At 39.8% G+C, this 15,389-nt stretch overlaps 1 protein-coding gene across 2 annotated transcripts in view; it reads right to left on the reverse strand.

Moving 5' to 3' along the window:
* Positions 1–261: 261 nt before the first annotated feature.
* The window catches only part of CAMSAP2 (calmodulin regulated spectrin associated protein family member 2), a gene marked incomplete at both ends in the record, with an annotated part of 90,869 nt that continues 75,741 nt past the window's right edge, over positions 262–15,389 (reverse strand). For both annotated transcript variants that reach the window (XM_084244867.1, XM_084244866.1), the window contains 9 exons: positions 262–567; positions 1,496–1,614; positions 4,766–4,881; positions 5,474–5,546; positions 6,819–7,039; positions 8,617–8,753; positions 12,315–14,517; positions 14,824–14,893; positions 15,191–15,273. In XM_084244867.1, coding sequence (XP_084100993.1) covers positions 262–567; positions 1,496–1,614; positions 4,766–4,881; positions 5,474–5,546; positions 6,819–7,039; positions 8,617–8,753; positions 12,315–14,517; positions 14,824–14,893; positions 15,191–15,273 — 3,328 coding nt within the window. The remainder of the gene's footprint in view (positions 568–1,495; positions 1,615–4,765; positions 4,882–5,473; positions 5,547–6,818; positions 7,040–8,616; positions 8,754–12,314; positions 14,518–14,823; positions 14,894–15,190; positions 15,274–15,389) is intronic.

A 15,389-nucleotide genomic window follows, 5' to 3' on the forward strand; every position in this document is an offset into this window, starting at 1 on the left:
TATCAAGCAGGGGAATCTAATGACACAAATCTCCACTGGTGATTCCAAATACTTCCTTCATCTCTTGGACTTATACCTAAATGGGAATCTTCTGCACTCCAAAAATACTGTGGTTTACATTCCAGTTGCTCATGACAACAGAGCTTAATGTCCAGTTTTAATTAATAAAAGTCTTGTTGGCAATTAGAAAGATTTTCTATAGGCAGGAAAGATGAAGTGCAAATTTACCATGAGTGTTCTGAAGCGAGTATTTCCCAACTCCTATGCTTTAGTGGGTAAAAGTTTTTTTGGTGTTACGGGTCTCTTGGTCTGCCATAAATGGCTATGAATGGTAATTGCATCAACACTGGCAGATAAAGTTTTAGCAGGTATGTGACTAAATTGTTTCCTGTCAGAATTGTATTTATAAAGTCCCTCAATCATTTTTTTAGTGATAGATTTTGGGCCTATCCCAGTCAGTTTATTAATTTCTTCAGTTTCTGGGCAATAAGTATACAAAGATCTGAACTGGCAGCCTGAATCCCGGAACAAGATTAAGAAATTGTTGGCATCCGACTTTTCCATTTCCTTGAAAAGAAAACAACAATTAAAAAAAACCCTTTAACTGAGTAAATCTTACATAATTAATTCTGTTACAGTTCTTGGTCCACATTTATGACATTTATTTTAAAATATAAATTGAGCCAAAATAAGATCAGATGTATATTATATAAGCCAAGCACACTTTATTTATTTTTTTTAATAGAGGCATGTTTTATTTATTTATTTATTTGTTTGTTTGTTTTTGTTTATACAAGCACTGGGTACAGTCAGAAGCGTGGGAGGGTGAGAGAATTCACCAGAGCCAGAGCGGGGAGCAGAGCAGGCAGAAGGACCGAAGTACACTGCTGAGGGGAGCAGCGGGCGGCAGGAGAGGTCTGCGCGCCATGTGGGATCCTCCTCCGGTGAATGGGGAGCAGCTGGGGATCGAACCGGCGCCACAGAGGCCGTGGGCAGCTTTGCAACCCAGCGCTCAACCGCTGTGCCACCAGGGAGGCCCCAAGCACACTTTAATTACCATGTGCACAAGCTCCTTCCTGCTGTGGCTCTGTTGGCTCCACGGTACTACTGTAACCCTTCAGGGAACTTGTAAAGAGATAAACCATCTATAAATCTTGATCTTAGTCAAACTGTCTTTATCATTAACCAGGCACTAATTATCTCCTTTGTAATATAGCTTCATTTAAAAAATGGAAAATCACCTTAGCTACATATATGGAATTTGAATGGGTGAATCTAGGCAAAAAGATAATTTACAATTTCATATTATCATCAAAGTCAATACCTAATCTTTAATTAAATCTGCACTCAAGCTAATAATTAAACCATAGTTACAAGTTATTTCTATGCTACTGAAATTTTGAAAGCCTATGATCTTCCTCTTGAGTTTATAGAGAAGACTCCCATAATTTCAGAATATTGCAAATTGAATCTTCATGCAAACATACTTACTTACCTCCAGTATTTTTTTCTTCTGACCTTCATTTACTTTTCCAGCCAAACAACAATGGGCTAAAGCATTTTGTATTATATGCTTATTGGATTTTGCACTGGGTTCTTTGTAGAGCTTTGGTCCTATGGCAAGAATTTAACAATAGTCAAAATGTTATTAAGTCAGAAATACTAAGTTTAAAGGATTTTCTATTATGGTAATAGAAAAGCAAATTCTGTGCTTGCAGGCCTGACTGGGTGCACTCCAGGCAGAATGTATTTTTTTGTTTGTTTTTGCTAGTGATAAATACATTTAAAAATGAAAAGAAATTTTTTTTTGAATTGCAGTAACACTGGTTTACAACACTGGATTCAGAGGCACAGAATCACACCTTCTCAGATGCATGCTGCCGCCCCACACCTACCCCACTGAAGTCCAGCACCCCCTCTCCCCCATCTTTTCCTCTTCCACTCCCCATCTCATGGCCTCATTGCAGTCAGATGTCTAGGGTTTGTATTGGTTTGGTTTTATCTGACCCTTTGTTTTATTTCTCTACATTCAACATGGCAGTGACACCATTGGTACTTGCTGGATCCTTCTGACCTACTTCTCTTAGCACTATCCCCTGTCATTCCCCATCCATGTTGCTGCACATGGCAGGAGGCCATCTTTTTTTTTAAATAGCTGAATAGTGTTCAACTGTGTAGATACCACTTTTTCTCTCATTCTCTGTCGTCAGACACTTAGGTTGCTTCCACAACTTGGCTATTGTCAACAGTGCTGCAGTGACCAACTATCCCTTTGAATTACCTTTTTTGCATTCTTTGGGTAGACACCTAGGAGTGAAATTGCTGCTAGATCTATTTTTAATATTTTGAGAAATCTCCATAATTTTTTCTACATTCCAATCAGTTGTGTAAGAGGGCTTCTTTTATTCCACATCTTTGCCAACATTTGTTGTTTCTGGTCTTTTATATGGACCATTCTCACAGATGAGAGATGGTGTGTCATTTTGACTTGCATTTCCCTGGTAAGTGATGATGAACATTTTTTCACGTCTGTTGGCCATATGCATGTCTTCTTTTTTTTTTTTAAATAGTTTCCTTTATTGTTTTTTTTAAGATTTATTTTTTTATTTATACAATAGCTGGGGTACAGGCCAGAGGTGTGGGAAAGTGAGAGGATTCACCAGAGACATAGCGGGGAACAGAACAGGTAGACGGACCGAAAGCACTTATGAGGGGAGCAGTGGGTGAGACAGGAGAGGTCTGCTGCACCATGTGGGAATCTCCCTGGCCAGCCAGGAATCGTACCCGCGCTGCAGAGGCTGCGGACAGCTTCACAGCACTGCACTCAACCCGCTGTGCCACCGAGGAAGCCTTGCATGTCTTCTTTTGATTGGGTTATTTATTTCTGTTGAGTTGCATGAGTTCTTTATATATCTGGGGTATCAGCCCTCTATCAGATGTGTGAGGTACGATATTTTTTCCCATTCAGAAGGGCGTCTTTTTTTTTTTCACTAACAGTTTCTTTCGCTGTGCAGAAGCTATGTCTTGAGGATGTTGCTATGGCTCCTTGGGCTGCCCTGCGAGAGCAATGCTGGAAATCACATATTGCTGGAACTGTCACACTGTGCTTCACCTCCTTTCTCATGTTTGGTAAGGTGACTGGAGCACTTAAAGTAGACTGAGTCCACAAGGAATTTAAGCTTTCAAAAAGCAAGAAATAGGGCCTCCCTAGTGACACAGCGGGTTGAGTGCAGCGCTGTGAAGCTGTCTGCAGCCTCTGCTGTGCAGGTTTGATCCCGGCCGGTCAGGGAGAATCCCACATGGCGAAGCAGACCTCTCCTGTCTCGCCCGCTGCTCCCCTCAGCAGTGTATTTCAGTCAATCTGCCTGTTCTGCTCCCAGCTCTGTCTCTGGTGGATTCTCTCACCCTCCCGCGACTCTGGCCTATACCCCAGCTCTTGTATAAATAAAATAAATATTAAAAAAAAAAAAAAGCAAGAAATAGCTCTACATTTTCTCCTACATCTCTGGGTTTTTAGCATTTTTTTTTTTTTCACCAATGGTACCGCTTGGTCAGAAAAGCACAGAAGCCATTCTCCTGGCACATTCCTCCTCACAAAGGGTAGCTCACAGTATAACCCCCCTCCTACTTCATACTAACTAAACTCTGGTTGAAGGCAGGGATTATGCTTTGCCCTCCTTAGTGTTCTGAGAAACCCATTCTTTGGGCAAGCAAAAAAAAAAAATCAGCCCTGGGTTGTAGCATTTACCTGTTCATTCCTTCAGTATAAATTACTCCTCCCACAGCTTAGTTTAAGCTACCAATGGCTCTATAACTTGTATCATTCCTGGAAATTTAATAGTTCAGGAGTTGGTAGGAATCAATCCCAGCATACCTCTGAAACTCTGGCTGATATGGTTATTAAACTGAATTAATGCAGAGAGAATAGGAAAGGAAAACTTGTCCATTCCCAGGTCTACAGGCTTAGGCTGCCCACAGGAGACTGTCCTAAAAAGCCACAGAACAGGAGGAGGGGGTGTCACAGAGTGAAGTACACGGGAAAGCAGCAAGTTCTAATCCCTTCAGGCCTTTCTAGGGCTTCTGCCTCCACAGGCCTCGGCAGGTGGAGAGGTCGCTAGCATACCTAGCCTTGCTCTTCTCCTGTGCCTTTCCATTTCATCCCTCAACATGTGGCTCACATTTGTTCTCATCTTCTCATTTCTCCTGCTTCAATCCTTTAGAAGTGTTCTTGTCTCCATTCTGTTCTTCAGTTTGCTGTGACTGCACAGGCTAGAAGAGGACCAGCAGGCACATGCACAGCTAGATGCCTCCTCCATTCGACCCATTCTCATATCTTAGAGTCTCTTAATACTTTTTAAAGACACACAGTTCTAGATGCCCGAAACGCCAGTGTTAGAAAGAGAACTCTGTGGAGGCTAGCCCCTTCTCAGTAATCAGGACCTAGGTGTTTCAGGCAGAACTTCTCTAAAAGTTCTTCAGACACAAGCTACAGCACAGCAATGGCAAGCAACTTTAAGAGATGCAGGGGGTGAGGGGTAAGTGGCATGGCTAAGTTCTAGAACTTGTCTCAATTCACCTGAGAAAGGTCACTACCTCTATGTGGCACATGTCACTAAACTGACCTACCTGAAAGTGGCACCTGTGTTTATTGGTTCTCATCAGTCTTCTGCATTAGACCAGAAGGCGAGCCAGTGAACTCTACGTCAGTGTGTCCTCATTAATGTGCTAAATTAAAATGTTTACATAAGAATGTAAAGGCACTAACCTGTGTATTCTGTTCCAGAAGCCACTGAAGACGTTGTTGATGCGTTTTCCCAGTCTTTTTCCCCATTTCGACTGCCACAGCGACTCGGAGATAAGAAGCCTTCTACAGACTCTGATCTAAAAAGCAAGTAAAATATTTCCATGCATCACATGCCGAGAACTTTTCAGCACTTCTTAAATACTTGAGTGAAAGAATGTTTTTCTAACATGAAAACTGGCAAGTGACACAACAGGATGGTAACATCAAGGTCAGAACTCAGAGTGCTGTTTCCAATGTCGCTGGAAACCTTTTGCAAATTGCGGTACTACAGGAAAAGGTAATGAAATTCTGACATTTTCTGATCTGTCTCCCAGGCGCAGGATCACAGGCAGCCCAACTGAAATCATACTAATGGGAAAAACTTCTCTATATTTGGTGGGAAATCAGAGAGGCTGATGCTATCTGGATGATGCACTTCCCTTTCCTACAGACCCTGATTCTACCACAGCCCTATTAGCAATTATTGATCTCATCAATGTCAGCAACTCTAAAATTCTAAAAGATAAAAAAACACTGAGAATGATGAGGACTTTTTATATCAGTTCTTTTAAAGAAACCCAAATTGTACTATCCTGCAAAACCTACAAATATTTGATTGTGATTCACTCATTACAAAATAACTGCACAGAACATGTTCCTTTTATGAGAAATGCCCACACTAAGACTCACCTTGGTGTCCTCTTGCCTGAGTGCACACTCTCGTTATCCCCCGTGTTCAGTGACGCCAGAGAAAGGCTAGAGACTGAAAAAACACGATAAATTCGTGATCCTGAAGAAAGACAAAATTATAAATTGAAAAGGAGCAAGTAGAAAGGAGTCTGTTCATGAGATAACACCAGCATATGGGAATTGTGCCTCCATAGTTTCTTTTTCTTTACTCTTCATCTAAATACATATGTTTGCATGCATAAATGTACAGCTTATTGAAAATTAGCAAGGACCTGATAAAACTAATAGTTGTTAGGATTTATTCTAAAAGTAAAGTGGCAATATGAGACATGATAATAAGGAAATGAGACATGATCATAAGAAAAAAGTCATAAAGAAAATAAATTGGCAAAAAATATATTTAGGAATATCAAATTCCTGGGTACATTCATTTATTCATTTTCAGCCAACAGGTATCAAAACATTTCATTGACTAGCAAAGGCAGTTATTTTAAAACAATGTTACATTATTTTTCTTTAGTTTTTAGAATAACTATGTGAAAGCTCTAAAATTTTCTGTGGCATTTAGTTTGATTTAAAAAAAAAATAATGTATTTATTTTTGCATAGAAGAACTAGGTTGTAGGCCAGAAGTGAAGGGGAGGGAAAGGGAGGGGGTGAGAGGATTCACCAGAGTGGAGGGCAGAACAGGTGGATTTACTAAAATACAATGCTAAGGGGGCGCAGCAGGTAAAACAGGAGAGGTGGGTTAGCTCCCTGGCCAGGGTTGGAACTCAGGCCATTGCAGTGGTAGTGCTGAGACTCAACCTCTAGGCCACCAGGAAGGCCCCTGTGGCATTCAGTTTTAATAAAATTAAAAAAAATATTTATGTTGAATTCAAGTAAAGAAAGATGTATTCTATTTCAGCTGCAGAAATAAATTTGGATTGTTGACTCTTTCTTAAGGGAGGAACTCATGAACTCCTGATCTTAAATACCTTATTATACTAGTATCTTTCTTATATATTTCATGCATATAACATTTATTCTTAAATTTACAAATCTGGAAAGGTAGTTAATAATCCTGGGAGATTATATCTTAGGGCAGAGTTTCACAATAGGTTAGTATATAAGCTGGGTTTTTTTTTTTTTTTTGCAGTTATTTGTTCAATTTGAACATATGCATGCATACATAGACGCTTAAGTTGTAAAAAAAAAATCATGTAGTCATTTTGGTTTTCCAAATGAGGAGCATGCACAGAACTCCAATGTTGTATCCGATTTAGCATCCAAAGCACAATCAAGTTAGTATAACAAACCAGGCTGGTGTTTGTTTATGAACAGACTCTGCATAATGACTGTGTTACCTGGAGGACCTTTTATTGGTGTTTTGGGAGATTCAATATGATCTCTGTGAATAGATTTTGGGCGCTGTTTTTTTTGTTTTCCTACTTGAGGACGAGGTTTAATTACTGTGTCCATGTCTTCCATTAGTTTCAGCTGCTTTCGCCTCATGTATTCTTGCCTAATAAATTCTCTGCGTGCTCTCTCATCTTCTTTCTTTTGACGTTCTTCCTCAGTTTTACGTCTAAGAAACCAAATGGTTAAATTCTTATTCTGCATACCAAAGAAAACAGACGCTGGAGTGCATGAATTTGATGTAAGATGGAAGAATTATTATATTTCAGCACCGGGGGGAAAATGGTTCATTTAAAATGTACTTGAGACAATTTAGGTCATTAAACACACACATGTATACACACGCGCAGACACAAAAATAACCACTTTTTAAAAAATGGGTATACCACCATGATGTCACTGGTGGCAAGTCCATCTATGGGGAGCGTAGGGCCAGGACTGGCCACAGTGCAGGTTTTCTAAGATCCAGCAGACCAGGTAGACGAGGAGTCAGAGTCCTCAGTGGTTTTTTGCAGGTCTTTTATTGGGGTCCACCAGGTATATGGCAGGCAGGGTGCTGGGAGGCCGGGAGGCTGGCAGTCCTCCCAGCCCCCGGCAAGTCTTCATTCTATCTGGGCTCTCCAGCCTTCTCTCAGCTTCTGCTTCTCTTGCTTCTCCCAGCTTCTCTTTTGGCTTCTACTGGCATCCCCGTGATGCCGCCCTTAAAAGCCCAGACTTAGCCCAGGTGAATCCCATCTACCTATGCCCACACCCTACTCCAGGTGCCCGCCATCAGGCATGCACTCAGGACCGCAGGGGTCCGTCATCTATCCTGATGGCGGGAGCACAGAAAAGCCTGACATTTTTCCTTACCCTACAGGGAGAAATTTATTGATGACAATTTTATCCTCAAGCATATCAGTCCTGATAGCTTGTCAATGGCAAATGCTGGACCCAACACAAATAGCTGCCAGTTTTTCATCTGCCCTGCCAAGACTGAGTGGTCTCTAGCAAGAGGAAGGTGGGCCTGGATACCATGAAGTGAGGGAGGGCTTTGGGTCCAGGAATGGCAAGACCAGCAGGAAGACCACTATTTCTGACTGCTGACAAATCTAATAAATTTGACTTGTATCCTAACCCCCAGGCTGCTCCTTCCTTAGCTTAGTTGGCATCCATTTACCCCCATCTGCTCAAAATAGCTTACAATCTTTATGCTCGCTCTCCCTATAGTTCTTTGAGCACCTTATTTCCCTTATCCCTTTCAAAGTCCAGCTGGATGTTTTAAGTTGGTGGTTATGACATAAACAGTGAACAACAAAAAAGTAAATAGAAACGTGTGCTTGTGTAAAACCCAGTGACGTTTGGCAGTGACCTTAATGTAATAGCGTGACCATGCTGAGTCTTTGTGATGCACACCTGAAACTTACATCATGTTATAATGCAACATAACTTTAATAAAAACAAATTAAAAAATCAGTGAAGATATTTTAAATTAACATTTTTTGGAGAACTTTACCCAGAAATGTCTTAAACTTAGGATAAATACACAATCAGATAACACTTTGGGAAAATAAATTAACTCCTAAACAGCACCAAAATCAGCATTAATTCAGTTGTATTATGTATACTGCAAACATCTGAAAAACTAGTTAATAAAAAGTTAATGAGAACCTGCCCCTTTTGACTACAATACTTACCAAACTTTTCTAGCTCTGCACATGTGTCATTAATGCTCAGATTTAGAACTGACATAGCAATTTCCTTTACCTTGTCTCCTCTTTCTTATGCTCCATTTCTGCTTCCAGTTGTTGTTTCCGAAGCTGAGTCTCTTTTTCCCTTCTTAGTCTTTTCTCCAATAAAGCTGCCCGTTTCATTGCCATATCATTTTCTGCTTTTTGGTCATCCTGAGAATGAAGTTGATGAAAAAGATGATTGGTTTAGTTAGTGCCATATTCACATTTTCAATTGTTGTCATATTTAGTGATTACTATCATAACTGAAAATCTGAATTATATATTCAGTCTTATTCCAACCCCACCATATACATATATGGACATGTTCCACAGATTATGGAGGAAGAGGCAGCTCTCTTGCCCATTTGGGACTATGCAAGCCTTCCTTTCTGTTCGCAAAAGTTTTCCTTTTGCTAATCAGCAGCAGCAGCTCTCCTGTCCACCTGTGACTATATGCAGGCCCCTCTCTTTTCTTTCTCCTTTTCCTAATAAAGCTGTCTTTTTAAAATGTTAAAAAAAAAATATGAAGGAAGTAATGAGTTAAATTGTTCCATCGACTGACAAAGGACTTAATCACATGTTTCCAAAACCTAGGGAGTTAGCAAAGAACAGCCAGAGAAGGTAGTGGGGAGACATTTTAGGAGGAACCCTCATATATAACTAAGAGGAAAGTTTACCCTAATTTTTTTAAGGTTTTATTTATTTCTGCATAGAAGAACTGGGGTGCAGGCCAGAGGAGCAGGGGGTGAGAGGATTCACCAAAGACAGAATAGATGGATCTACTGAAATATACTGCTAAGGGGTGTAGTGGGTGAAAAAGGAGAGGTCTGCTGCATCATATGTGGGTTAGGCCATCATGGTGATAGCACTGATACTTAACCCCGAGGTCACCAAGGAGGCCTCAGTTTACCCTAACTTTAAAAATTGTACTTACATTGTATTCCTAACACACACAACCAAGAAAACAGGTAAAAGCCCCCCAAATTAGCTACCTGAAGTTATACCACAGAAATGAAACTACTATTGCGACTTTTTTAAGCTGAGGTTCTAACAATTTGCTTGATGGGTTCTGAGCTATTCTGAAGATTTTTCCTCTGGAAAAAAGATGGGCATTATTATATAAAGGTCTTTCATTTTGAAAACTAGTTTCTGATTTGTAGGTCTTGTGAACTTGCCTCAGCTTCTACTTAAATACTTAGGACAGCCCCAGTTCTCAGAGGGATTTCAAAATTTTCAGAATTCAGGAAAGTAACAAGCCAGAGAAGTAGTTCATGGTCCTAATGATTCTTTGTAATACTGAACATGATAAACATTTCCTGAGTACACTCACCTTATAGTGCCAGGCATTACAGACACTAAAGTATGAAGAATATAAGGCAGCTTATGTTACAGCACCTTTTTTTAGGGAGTGAAAAGGCCACATGGGAAGAGGTGCAGACATGGGGCTTTGCATAAGGACCCAGGGAGATTAATTGTGATGGAGAAAGTCAGGAGCTACCACTCAAAAATCAGTCCAAGTGTTTCTATGTCTCTAACAAACTAAATACACTTTGTAATTTGCCAGGCACTTTACTGTGCTCTGGGGATTAAAAAAAGATGCAACACCTCTAAGAGTTATTAGTCTAAGAAAAAAACTGTAACTTAAACAAATAATAACACAACTGAAAACTCTGGGTCACAGGTACTACTCTGAGGATGCCGAGGCCACAAAGGAGACAAGAGAAAATCTTTAACACTTATTTAAGGAATTACAAAAGGCTTCAGCAAACAGATGAAGATCGAAATTAAAGAACAGGACAGCGTGGACAAATAGCTTGGGTTAGCCTGTGAGAGTCTCTAAATATGTTAAGATATTCAACAGGCAACACTAAGAATTTTGACTACAGAAGACTCAATCGAACTTATATTCTTATAACAATTATCTCAAGTAGCTGCAGTATGAAGAATGGAATGGCACGGTTAGAGACAGGTCTAGTTAAGAAGGTGTAGGGTAAGGAAAAATGTCAGGCTTTTCTGCCCTCCCACCATCAGGATAGATGATGGATCCCTGCGGTCCTGAATGCATGCCTGATGGCGGACACCTGGAATAGGGTGTGGGCCTAGGAAGATGGGATTCACCTGGGCTAAGACTGAGCTTTTTAAGGGCGGCGTCACGGGGACGCCAGCAGCAGCAGAAGCCGAAAGAAAAGCCGAGAGAGAAGCAGAGAAGCAGAAGCAGAGAACGCCAGAAAGCCCAGATAGAGTGAGGATTTGCTGGGGGCTGGGAGGACTGCCAGCCTCCCGGCCCCCCAGCACCCCTGACTGCCATATGCCTGGTGAACCCCAATAAAAGAAAGACCTGCAAAAACCCACTGAGGACTCTGACTCCTCCTTTACCAGGTCTGCATGGGATCAGAAAACCTGCACTGTGCCTGTTCCTGACTTTACAGAAGGTATAACTACAGTCCAAGGGATGAGTATCGGGGCAGTACAGACATGGAAATGGAATGGAAATAAATGGAAGGGACTGTATGGAATGTACACAAAGGTACAGGTGAACTGCCTATTTTACACTAAAGGACTCCTCTCCCCCCCCCCCCCATTTTTTTTCTCTTAAAGAACAGAGGTAGCAAGGGTCCCTGAAATTAGTAAACTGTACTGAAGTGTCTACAGCAACATACTATTAAAAAATGGTAGTTTAACTTGGCTAAGAGATAAAACATAACTCACATTCAAGTTTCTAAATATTAAAAAGCGCCTTAAGGGCAATCACCCCGAGATCAACTTTAAAATAAACTACACATTTCCAACATTAGATGATCAAAAGAAAAATTAGCAGTTGTAATCTTCCCAATCACTTCTTGGATTCTTATTCCTAGAGGATGCTGTGTTTCAATTTAAAATCTTAAATTAGAAATTGCTGCTGTTTAGTGTCGATTTTTTTCTATCTATATTCTAAAATGACAGAGCTATACAGGATCAGAGGTGATCTACTTTAGTCCCTTAATTAAAAAAATAACACATTTCTGATTTTTATATATATATAAATTCTTCCCTATAGGCAATTTGGAAAATACCGAAAAATAGACAAAAAATGGATAAAAATTAGGTAAAAATTTAAAAATATAGATTTTTCCTTGTTTTGCCAACATCGATATAAATGTTGAGCTCTTCACCATCAAGAGGTGATACTATTCAGTGTTTGTACTAGTTAGTTACAGTATCATTAAATATACTCTGTCCAGTTATCGATCAGGAATGATGTGCTAGATTTCCATCCAATGCTTTTCAAGGAGCTATTTCCATGACCGCTATTCAAAGTAGGTAGGTTTTTAAATGTTTCATCTAATAAGATTCTGTCTGGTCAATTGTTAAAAGATTTTTAAAAACAAAACATGTTCAAGATTGAAAAAAAAGGTAAAATATATTTATATGCAATGTGAAGTTATGCACTTTTTACAAACTGTCAATTGAATAACTCTTTAAAGAGATTGTATAGCTTAATTTTTAGACGGTTTTTATGAAGGTGAAAGGGCAGAGGCACCAAAGCATCATATTTTAACATCCATACATGAATGGATGAAAGGTTCTGGAAATCACAGTGCACGTGACTGTAACTACAGTCCACCAAGGGGCATGCCAAAGTCTATTTTAGGATTAGACTTATAACAAAAGAAATTGCTAGTAAAAGAAGCTGTCAACTAAGAAAAACCACCTAACAAGGATGCATAAAACTCTGAAGACTAGCATTACCTTAAAAAAGAATCCACAGCACACTTTCTGGTCATCATCCAACAGTTCTTTGTCACTTTCTCCTTCATATTTTTCAACAGATACATCAGCCTTTTCAGGAGGTTTCAAATCTGACAGGGAAACTTCAATCAGGTTAACATTTTTAGGAGCAGCAGGTGGGAAAACAAGTTTAGGAGGCGTTTCTGTGGGCTGATTCAGCTGGTCCTCGTTTGGCGTCAGACACACAGTCTCTGTGATAGGCTGTGATAGGACTTCAGAAACTGTTGACTCAAGAGGTTTGAGCTCCTTCTCTTCTAGATTGTGTACCTGCTGCCCCAAAGTTTCTTTGGGATCTAATTCCTCCTTTTTCACTTCCTCCTTAGGTTTGGGTTCCTTTAACTGAGGTTCTCCATCATCCCCAAAACATACAAATGACCTCGTCTGAATGGGAACTTGACTGGGTGAGAATCTCCTTAGCCTCGGGAGACTATCCACAGACCGAGGCGGTGTCAATGTTCGATTCAAAGGTGTAATTTTTAATTCATTTGGCCTTGGAGTCCTTTGATTCTTAACAGAAAAAGATGTACTTTTCCTGTTAGAAGACTGTGGAGATGGGTGAGTGGGCCGAGGGGAGTCTGATGAGAATGGTGCAACGGCTGATGACAGGCCCGCCTGCCTAGAAGGTTTAAAATCTCTACTCTGTTTCTGTGGAGAAGGTTGGGGAGGTGAAATCACCCAGGACTGCTGCTCTCTCATCTGCATTAACATTTCCTGCTGAAGCGACAAGCGCTGCATTTCTTGTTGTAGAAAATGCAGAGATGAATTTAACTTTTCAATAGATTTGGTGTATTCTAAAATCTCTCCTTCATTTAAAGTTTCTTCAGTGGGGCTTGCCAAGTTCCACTGCTTCTCAGGATCAACAGGGGTGGTAGGAGACTTGAGCCATTTGGCCTGAGGATTCTCCATGCTTTCTTTTATATCCGCTAGAGACTTGCTCCTCTGCCCATTAGCTTTCTGTGATTCCTTTTCTTTTGCTCGATCAGTATAGACTTTCTCATCTTCTGCCCCAGCTGCTTCCTCTCGAAGAGGGGAAATCCCATCCCCTTTCTTTTTCACTACAGTAAGAAATGCTGTCCTTCCCATTTTCTGCCTTTGTTTAGTGAAAGCAGCTTCCATTTTCTTCTTCTGGGCCTCTATGGCACGCCTCTTTTCTTCCAGTTTCATCCGAAGATGCACCATTTCGGAGGCTAACAGCTGGGTAGTATCCCGTCCATGCGGAAGGCCTGTTTCTTCTGGAATTTGTGCCCAAGCAACCACATGAGGAATATTAAGTTCAGAGCCCTCCGGCGTAGTCTTTTGTGAACTGCTTCCACTACTTTTCCCATCAGTATGATTCAGTTTCCTGAATTTCTGTTCAGCAAAGCTGGTCATTTTAACTCCAGAACTAGAGGAGGCACTGCTACCTGGCTGAGACTTGGTACTCACAGTACTTGGACAAGGGCTCAAAGCTTCTCTGGTATTGCCAGTTCGCACATCATAATCCTGAAGAAATTTAGATGCGTCGTCCATGTCAGAATCCAAACTCACAGTATAATCTCTCAAAGAAGAATCTTCATCCATAGTTTCTGGTATATCTTCTGAAGGAACATGAATTCCAGTGTCTACTTCAGTGTTGTCAGTTACGGGACTCAAGGCACCTTTTGTATCAGTTATGTTATCAGGACTAGATTGATTTAGCTTGATATTTGAATTTAGGATACTCATTTCCTGGCTGTGAAGAAAGAAGCCATTAGCAATTTGGTCTGGCTGTGGTGTATGAGGAGAATTTTCAGTATCATGAATTATCTGCAATGCTTCTTCAATGCTTGGTGTCTCAATCTGATTGCCAAACTCATCTAGAAGTATTCTATTTTGTAAAGCTCCATTTGGAAGCTTGTAATGAATATTCTCATTAGAATTTAGATCATTTCTATTAAGGGGCACATAAGATTTGATGTCACTGTGAGGGTCAATATCGAGTTCTTCTTCAATGCTTTCTGTTTCCTCTTCTCCATTCACTGGCTTAAAGGACAAATTTTTCCTAATGTGCTTAGAGACACGATTGTTGTTCAGAGCAAGGCCTTCATTACTAACAGAACGAGTGATTCCTCGGTTTGGAGTAGATCTCTGCACACTATTTTCTTTATCAAAAGATATATCAAATGAAACTCCATGTACCGATGATCTAAAAAAAATTTTTGAAGAGAAAATCTTAATTTCAAAAAGTGATTTCATATGATTAATAACTACTTGAAATTTACTTTCTTTCCTTCCCCATTTCTCATAATCATATTGCCCTTAAGGTAAAATTACGGCTATCAAGCTACTGTTAAAATTTAGTCTCTCTGATCTCTATCATCTACCTATTTTGCCCTTTTTAAATGTAGGTACTAAACAGATGTCTATTGTAATTTGGCTAAGGATAGAGAGAGAATATGAATTAGCATTTCTTGATAATGTGAAAATGCTAAAAATAATCCTTTTTGATTACCTTTTTTCTTTAGGCCATGTGCCTATGAAGCCATCAACATAAGACATAGATGAAGACCTTCTAATTCCTCCTTCAAATACAAAAAAAGTCATTGAAATCATGTAAATAATTTTAACTCACAACAATTTAACTCATTTCACATATTTGAGGATTCATTAATAGCATTACAGAGTAAGTGGGTACAAATGGACAATTAGAGACCATTAATTTAAGAAAAGCAAAGCAAGCATAGTAAAACAAATCAACCTGCTAGGATATTTAGAACACTTTTCAGAACAATAAGACGGGATATTTCAATTTTTATTCTCAATCATTTCCCATCATTCTATTTAAGTGGTATTTTCCTACGTTTTTTCAAATACATTACCTGAGGTTGAAGAATGAGCTTGCTGGCGCGAATGTTTAGAAGGCAAATGATGATGAGAGAGGCTAAATGCAGCTCCTTCTCCACTGCAATGTAAAATAAATCCAAAATGTTATCTTTAAAATAAATTTTATATAGAATGGCTATATTTAGAAACACCATTGCCTCTGATTCCCCATCTAAATTTAAAAAACAAAGAAAC

This window comes from Talpa europaea (assembly GCF_964194135.1).
Source record: "Talpa europaea genome assembly, chromosome: 10".
Taxonomy (NCBI): Eukaryota; Metazoa; Chordata; class Mammalia; order Eulipotyphla; family Talpidae; genus Talpa; species Talpa europaea.